The sequence below is a fragment of the Mandrillus leucophaeus genome, unplaced genomic scaffold (genome assembly GCF_000951045.1).
Source record: "Mandrillus leucophaeus isolate KB7577 unplaced genomic scaffold, Mleu.le_1.0 Scaffold624, whole genome shotgun sequence".
In the NCBI taxonomy this organism is placed as follows: domain Eukaryota; kingdom Metazoa; phylum Chordata; class Mammalia; order Primates; family Cercopithecidae; genus Mandrillus; species Mandrillus leucophaeus.
In genome coordinates this window covers 308,721-316,629 of record NW_012106742.1, presented here as the reverse complement: position 1 = coordinate 316,629, position 7,909 = coordinate 308,721, and the positions used below count along the sequence as shown (strand labels likewise).

At 53.7% G+C, this 7,909-nt stretch overlaps 2 protein-coding genes across 10 annotated transcripts in view; one reads left to right on the top strand and one right to left on the bottom strand.

The window, feature by feature from the left end:
• Positions 1–3,355, bottom strand: part of CREB3L4 (cAMP responsive element binding protein 3-like 4) — a 6,154-nt gene extending 2,799 nt beyond the window's left edge. The window contains exons 1-4 of the mRNA XM_012000296.1: positions 3,006–3,355; positions 2,186–2,363; positions 1,702–1,948; positions 1,425–1,546 (exon numbers count right to left, since the gene is read on the bottom strand). Of these exons, the coding sequence (XP_011855686.1) occupies positions 1,425–1,546; positions 1,702–1,948; positions 2,186–2,363; positions 3,006–3,025 (567 nt within the window). The 5' untranslated portion in view covers positions 3,026–3,355. The remainder of the gene's footprint in view (positions 1–1,424; positions 1,547–1,701; positions 1,949–2,185; positions 2,364–3,005) is intronic.
• Positions 1–7,909, top strand: part of SLC39A1 (solute carrier family 39 (zinc transporter), member 1) — a 27,707-nt gene that overhangs the window by 3,809 nt on the left and 15,989 nt on the right. Inside the window, exons 1-4 of one of the 9 annotated variants that reach the window (XM_012000307.1) lie at positions 6,553–6,565; positions 7,314–7,375; positions 7,413–7,532; positions 7,710–7,840. Coding sequence is in view for 8 of the 9 variants with exons in the window: in XM_012000298.1 (XP_011855688.1) it covers positions 6,848–7,001; positions 7,314–7,532; positions 7,710–7,840 (504 nt within the window). In the remaining variant the exon portion in view is untranslated. Of the gene's footprint in view, positions 1–6,356; positions 7,059–7,313; positions 7,533–7,709; positions 7,841–7,909 lie in introns of those variants that run through there. The other 8 variants (XM_012000305.1, XM_012000299.1, XM_012000303.1 and 5 more) reach the window with 8 other exon arrangements.

Sequence of the window (7,909 nt, the reverse complement as noted above, 5' to 3'; positions counted from 1 at the left end):
AAAAATTAGCTGGGCATGGTGGCACGAGCCTGTGGTCCCAGCTACTCAGGAGGCTGAGGCAGGAGAATCGCTTGAACCTGGGAGGCAGAGGTTGCAGTGAGCTGAGATGGCACCATTGTACTCCAGCCTAGTGACATAGAGAGACTCTGTTTTTTTTAAAAAAAAAAGATTCTAAGATGCTTAACTTGGCTTTTGGTCCCAGCTTCAACTGCAGATTTGAAGAGAGGCTAGGACCTGGTCCCTGCCTTTTGGGTACAAGGAGTAATTTTCAGAGGAAAGGGAGGAACAGTGATCTGAGCACAGCCTCCTCTTTACCTGGCCTTGGACTCTGCCCAGCCGGCCTTGAGAAAGCATCTAATGTGATACCTCTGCTACACTGTAGCACTAGCCAGTGGGTGCCTCCTGGGCAACTGTTCCAGTGGAAACATTGCTGCTATTGCTTTTCTTCCTTCCTGTACCTATAACCAGTTGGGATTCCCAGGTGGCCTGTCCATTTCTGTGTCCTGACCCAAGGCCAAGATAATGGCTCTGGCTAAGAATACAATGCACACAAAGTCTGGGCTTTCTCCTGAGCCCTGTCCCCAGATTCCCTCACCCCACCTTAACTGAGTTGTTGCTACCTTACCCACAAGGGTTCTCTCTCTCTTGTCCTTTCCTGCTTTTAAAATTGTTCATGTTGGGCTGGGCACGGTGGCTCACACCTGTAATCCCAGCACTTTGGGAGGCTGAGGCAGGCGGATCACAAAGTCAGGAGTTCAAGACCAGTCTGGCCAATATGGTGAAACCCCGTCTCTACTACAAATACAAAAATTAGCCAGGTGTGGTGGCAGGCACCTGTAGTCCCAGCTACTTGGGAGGCTAAGGCAGGTGAATCACTTGAACCCAGGAGGCGGAGGTTGCAGTTGAGCTGAGATCGCGCCACTGCACTCCAGCCTGGGTGACAGAGTGAGACTCCATATTGTTCATGTTGGCCGGGCACCGTGGCTCATGCCTGTAATCCCATCACTTTGGGAGGCTGAGGCAGGGAGATCGCTTGAACTCAGGAGATTCAGACGAGCCTGAGCCTGGGCAACATGGCGAAACCTCAAAACCCCATCTCTACCAAAATTAGCCAGACGTGGCACACACCTGTAGTCCCAGCTACTCAGGAGGCTGAGGTGGGAGGATTGCTTGAGCCCAAGACATTGAGGATGCAGTGAGCCATGACTGCACCACTGCACTCCAGCCTGGACGACAGAGTAAGACCCTGGCTCAAAAAATAAAAAATTGTTCAACTGTTCATGTCCTTGGTCTTCAGGCCCAATGCCACAAAAACTGGGGCAAAGACAGTTCATCATCAGTTTCCATTCCCTCATCCCTTTGCCCTGTCTGTGTGACTACATATGTATCAAGGAGTAGTGGTTCTGGCTGACACCAAGACTCACCAGGGTTGTACAAGGCACTGGGGCTAAGGTGCCTGCTCTGGGCAAGATGTGGGCATGAGCATCAAAGGGCAGCTCACTGACCATGCAGGAATCAGGTACCATAAATGCTGGGCTCCACTGATCTGGAGTAGAAAACAGGTAGCTGGGAGAAAGGATACTTAGGGACCCTGACAGCAGCAGGGCCTGGGTAGTGGCACAGGTTGGGTAAACCCCCTTAACCCCATGGTTAGGGCCAGTCTCGAAGGGACATTTTCCCCTTCCCACAAAGAACACTGACCTAGCTGGATGGAGATGAGGCCTACAGTTGGCCCAGTTTCCCCCTGCATCCTCTCCAGGGCCCCTGCCTCATAGACAACTTCATAGAGCGTAGGAGAACTGGTTGCCCTGGGGGCAGGGGGACTGTCTGGACGGCAGGGGTCCTCAGAGGTGCCACTGTCATTGCCAGGAGATGCTTCTGAGCGGTACACCTCATTGGGATCAATGAAAAGCTTCAAGAAATCTTCAGGCTCACTCTCTTGAAGGCCCTACAGTAGGAAAAGGTTATATATATGTGCGGGGAAGAATTTTGGAAGTCCTACCTGACGTCAGCCTTATGCTTCATTTTCAGTCCATTCATTTCTTGGGCATGGAGATAGTTATTATACAACTTACATCTATTTTCGGGGTGGTCTGTTTTCAGACCTGTCTCCAAGTGGGAGCTGAAGCCTCTTACAACAGAGTTGTGTCTCAACCCCACCCCAACTCCCACTCGTCACACTCACACAGCCATGGTCCCCACCGGACTTCCAGCCTTGCAGTCCCTGTTCCTGTAGCCTAGTCACCGGAACCTCTGGAGGGGGGCAGTGGAGTCCCAGCTCCAGGACGGATCCTGTCGAGAAGATATCCTCTGGGGGCTCCAGCCACCCGTCCAGCAGGTCAGGGATACCGAGATCCATGCTTCTGCAGGAAGGTGTGTGAGACGGAGGGTTGCAGAAAGGGAATGATGGCTGCTTCCTACACCCTACAGTTTCTGGGCTCCTCTGCTCCCTCTTCTATTATCCCCGCTCCCCCGCCCCCCGCGCTTTCTCACTAGCAAGCCCCCTCACCTGTCCCCTGGATATTTCACCTTCAGCCCTATCCCTCAGGTTCAGACAAACAGGCCCCCCAAGCATTACCTGTTCTGAAGAGTCCAGCCCTGTCAAGCCAGCGTAGCCCGTTGACCGCCCCAAACACACCACCTTTTCTTTCTTCCAGGATCTCGTATCCTGGACCTGCCCAGCCAAACCCCGCCCCCATCCTTACACTACAAAAGTGGGTGCCACCTTGCCAGGAGCCACGGTAGGGCCGCTGTATCTGGGAGTAGGGGACTAAGAGTCTGAGGGTCCACAAACGGAATTTAAGAAGTAGGTAGCCGCGCCCTTTCTGCTTCAGTTTTCTCTTAGCTATAGTAAATCTTCCCCAGGGTTTGGTGTCTCCTAGCGGAAGAATAGAAAAGGCTGTGACTGGAGCACAGGATATTTGAATGCCTGTTCTCTAGCCCTCGCTTTTTCAACAGGGAGATCACAACAGGGTTGTAAACAAAGGCGGAAAGAGTCAAAAGACCTGCGGATATACTGGGGCATCGTCTCGCCCACCGCGTGGCGCTCTTCCCAAAGCTGAGTCCTGATTGGAAGCTAAAGACTTAGGTTTCGGAAGGGCAGGACATCGAGCCAATGGGCACTACCCTCTCAAGGCCGCCTCCTCCGTAACTGGTCGGAGACAGCTAGGCTGTTCAGGAGAGTCAGGCCAATGGGGCCGCAGTTCTTTTTTTTTTTTTTTTCTTTATTCTTATTTTTGGAGGCAGGGTCTCGCTTAGTTGCCCAGGCTGGAGTGCGGTGGTGCGATCACGGTTCCGTGCAGCCCCCGACCTCCCGGGCTCAGGTGATTCTCCCGCCTCAGCACCTTGAGCAGCTGGGACCACAGGCGCGCGCCACCGCGTCCGGCCGGCGGGACTTACTTGTCAGGCGGGGATTGGGTTCCGCCGGACCAAAGGGAGGGGTAAGCGCCAGAATATGAATCGCCAGGAAGCTGGGGGAAAGCTACGGGAAACCCTGAGCAGCCTGGTTTGTCTTCGCGCGCCACGTGACTCGGAAGCTCCGGTTTCACCCAGGCGGGGAGTCAATAGCCCACTGACCCCAGTGGAACGGTGAGCCTCGCTCGGCAGGCCGCAGGCGCACGATGGCAGGTTTCCCCGTCCGCAGGCCGAGCAGTGTGGCGTTGATGGAGAACCGCAACTGCGCGCACATGCTCGCTGCACGCTGCTCATTCGCGGAGGGGACACCGGGCAGGAAAACTGCAACAAGTTAAAAAGGCTTTTGCGTTTGTTTTGTTGTCTTATTGTTTGCATACAGTTACCAGGAACATTATGTCCCACATTTGTATAATTTACAAAACGTTTTCATAAACATTGTTCTCTTCCTTAATCCATAACGGTTCTGAGGCACACACGGCGGGTAATATTTTGCAGATTTTACCTATGAGGAGGCAGATCCATGACTTGAAAGCAGTAATACCAAAACTCAGGGTTGATTGATTTTTTTATTTTTATTTTTAGCTTTGGTCTAATGTCTCATGGTCCAGGAATTCACTTCAAATAAAATAATGGAGGTTAACTGATACAGGTATGGTTTTCCAGTAGTATTTCAGAAAAGGGTAGCTGGGCGAGTAAAACAGTAGTTTGGAGTGTGAATCCCAGAACTCAAACTGCTGTTAATTATCCTCATGAAGATTTGAACGAGCTAAGAGTAAAAACAGGAACAGGGTCTAGTCAGGCATTTTCATGTTACTCATATAGTTCTTACAGCAAATAGAGCTGACAAGTTTTTGTTTTTGTTTTTTTCTCTTTTGAGACGGAGTCTCGCTCTGTCGCCCAGGCTGGAGTGCAGTGGCAAGATCTCGGTTCACTGCAAGCTCCGCGTCCCGGGTTCACGCCATTCTCCTGTCTCAGCCTCCGAGTTGCTGGGACTACAGGCACCTGCCACCACGGCCGGCTAATTTTTTGTATTTTTAGTAGAGACGAGGTTTCACCGTGTTAGCCAGGATGATCCTGATCTCCTGACCTCGTGATCCACCCGCCTCGGCCTCCCAAAGTGCTGCGATTACAGGCGTGAGCCACCGCGCCCAGCCCCAATGTACATATATTTCAAAACATCATGTTGTACACCATAAATATATACAATTATTAGTCATATATGACATATCTGTGTGTGTATATATATATGTATATATTTGACAACTATAAATGTAGAGCTTGGACCAGAGTCCAGGTTTCCTGACCCCTCCAGTCATAATTCCTTGTTAATGTTACCAATTACGAATAATTTTTTTTTTTTTTTTTTGAGACGGAGTCTCGCTCTATCGCCCAGGCTGGAGTGCAGTGGTCCACGGTCTCTGCTTACTGCAAGCTCCGCCTCCCGTGTTCAAGCCATTCTCCTGCCTCAGCCTCCCAAGTAGCTGGGACTACAGGCGCCCGCCACCACACCCAGCTAATTTTTTTGTATTTTTTTTTTTTTTAGTAGAGACGGGGGTTTCACCACGTTAGCCAGGATGGTCTGGATCTCCGGACCTCGCGATCCGCCCGCCTCGGCCTCCCAAAGTGCTGGTATTACAGGCGTGAGCCACCGCGCCCGGCCAATTTTTTGTTTGTTTGTTTGTTTGTTTTGAGACGGGGAGTCTCGCTCTGTCGCCCAGGCTGGAGTGCGGTGGCGAGATCTTGGCTCACTGCAACCTCCGGCTCCCGGGTTCAAGCGATTCTCCTGCTTCAGCCTCAGCCTCCCAAGTAGCTGGGATTACAGGCGTCCGCCACCATGACCGGCTAATTTTTGTATATTTAGTCAGACGGGGTTTCACCATGTTGACCAGGCTGGTCTTGAACTTCTGACCTCAGGTGATCCACCCTCCTCGGCCTTCCAAAATGCTGGGATTACAGGCGTGGACCACCGCGCCCAGCTCCTTAAGAAGTCTTCACATTCTTCTTTTACTTAAGGAATTACTGGGCTTCGTTTCTGGAGCCTTGTGAGAAGCATTACACTGTTCTTTTTTTTCTTTCTTTCTTTCTTTTTTTAAAATTAATTTTGCTGTAGGAAGCAAGATCCCATCTCCTTCTTTAGGCAATGAAGCTTTTTTCACCTTTGCATAAAAGAATAGCTTGGCCCCCTTTTTAAATTTTCTTTTGTCTTTACCGTCCCTTGAGGCTAGAAGAGGATTCTCATAGCACAGGGTTGCGAGTCACGAGAATCCAGGTTGAGGAAACGGTGAAAGTCCTGAGCTGAAACAACTACCTTGGGGCATTCAAGGAACAGCAAACAGCAAGCAGACCGGCGAGGGTGGCGGGAGCTGGGCTGGAGATCAGGTGGGAGAGCTGGCCAGATGCCCGCAGGCGCGGTGCGCAGGTAGCCTGGAATGCGCTGGGGGCTCTTCCCTGGGCGTGGCTTCAGCACCCCGCATTCCGGTCCCACCACGTCCCCACCCACCTGGAGAAGGTGGAGGCTGCACTGAGTGTCAGGAGTAGTCGAGAAGAGATGATTTTCAAAACATACCCTCTCTCTTTGCTTTCCCCGCTTTCCAATTCTGCTTTGTCTTTTTCCTTGTTGTGGGTGCTGGCGAGGGAAAGCAGGCAAGGAAATTGGTGACAAGAAGGGAATGCCTTCCCTTGGGCACCAAGAGGCACTGACGGGGTGTCAGAGCCTTCTGAGAGACAGATGAGACTTTGGCCCAAGGCCAGGAACATGTCTTCAGATGTGGGCCGGAAGACTTGACAGTGCGGGGTCTCCCTCTTTTAAAAATATCCATATAATCAAAGCCTTTGTTGACCGGCCCGCTCCGGCCCGTCAGTCTTCCACAGTTGCGCACCAGGGCACCAGCCCCGAGGTCCTTTTCCTAATCTCCGCCCTCGCTCTCGCTCACTCTCCTCTCGTCGTCTGCTCCGCCCGCTCCCGCTCCCGGTCTCTGATTGCTACTAACTCACGTCACTCCCGGTCTGTCCCCGCCCACTCGGCGCTGCCATTGGCAGTCGGGCGTGGGTACGCGGCTTCTGTGGGGGAGGGGGGAGCTATGCGAGGGGGCGGGAATTCCCGACTCTAGGCCGGAAGCGCGCGAAGACCATGTAGTGAGACCCTCGGGAGGTGAGTGCGGGCTCCCTGGGAGCGGGGTCCAGGTCGGGCTGCCCAGGCCTCCCCGGGCCCGGGAGCAGGAGTCCCAGTTCACGCATTCTTCATCTGCTTCCCGCGACGCTGGCGGCCTCGCACCCCGCCTCCTGGAGCCCGGACTTTCAGGCACCGCCCTCAGTGTCGCCTTAGTCCGTCCCGGGACCGCAGACTCTTAGGGCCCCTCTCCTTGGCTATCTGCCTCTAGGTCCCAGCCTGGGGCCTGAAGCGCTTGCTCTCTACGCTGGGAAAAGGGGAACGATGGAGCGATCCAGCACCCAAACTTACCCTGTCCAGGCGACCCACGAAGATACCCATGACATCTCTGCACAGCCCCAGCCTTTTTGGCTTCACCCACTCCGTTCGGGAGTTGGGGACCTGGCCTCTACATTCCTTAGGGGAACTCCAGCTCCAGGTCCTATTTGGAGGCGGCTCCTAGTTTCCTAGTTCGCTGGGGGCGCCAGGTGAAAGGGTGATGAGATACCCATACAGCCTTTCTCAGGCCTAGGTTTCCCCCTTGCAGTCTCCCTGAATAAGTCACTTGGGAAAGAAAGTGTGAGAAGAGAGGAATGTTCCTGGTACAGGAGTAGATGAGTCACCCTGGGTTGGGGAAGGTCACAAAGTGGCTGGGGCCAGGGAGCTGCCCTCTGCTGACCAAGCTTCTCCATTCCTTGCCCCATCTTCCCTTGCATGATTTTTCCCCACCCACTGTGGTCTGTCTTCCTAGGTCTGAGAGTCACTGGAGCTACCAGCAGCACCATGGGGCCCTGGGGAGAGCCAGAGCTCCTGGTGTGGCGCCCAGAGGCGGTAGCTTCAGAGCCTCCAGTGCCTGTGGGGCTGGAGGTGAAGTTGGGGGCCCTGGTGCTGCTGCTGGTGCTCACCCTCCTCTGCAGCCTGGTGCCCATCTGTGTGCTGCGCCGGCCAGGAGCTAACCATGAAGCCTCAGGTAAACCTCTCCTTTTCCCCACACTCCTATGAATGCTTGGCTTAGGGAGGGCTCTGGGGCTGTGGGGAGTGACCAAAGGAGGAGGGAAAGGCAAGGGTAGCCATTGTTTGGGTTGGGGTGGTGGGCCCTGGAGGGGGTTTGTTTGCTCATTCTCCTCTGTGCTTAACCCCTACCCAGCTTCCCGCCAGAAAGCGCTGAGCCTAGTAAGCTGTTTTGCGGGGGGCGTCTTTTTGGCCACCTGTCTCCTGGACCTGCTGCCTGACTACTTGGCTGCCATAGATGAGGCCCTGGCAGCCTTGCACGTGACGGTGAGCGCTGACCTGGACATGTGACATGCGGGAGGGAAATCACACACCTCTAAGAGTGTTGGTTTGTGG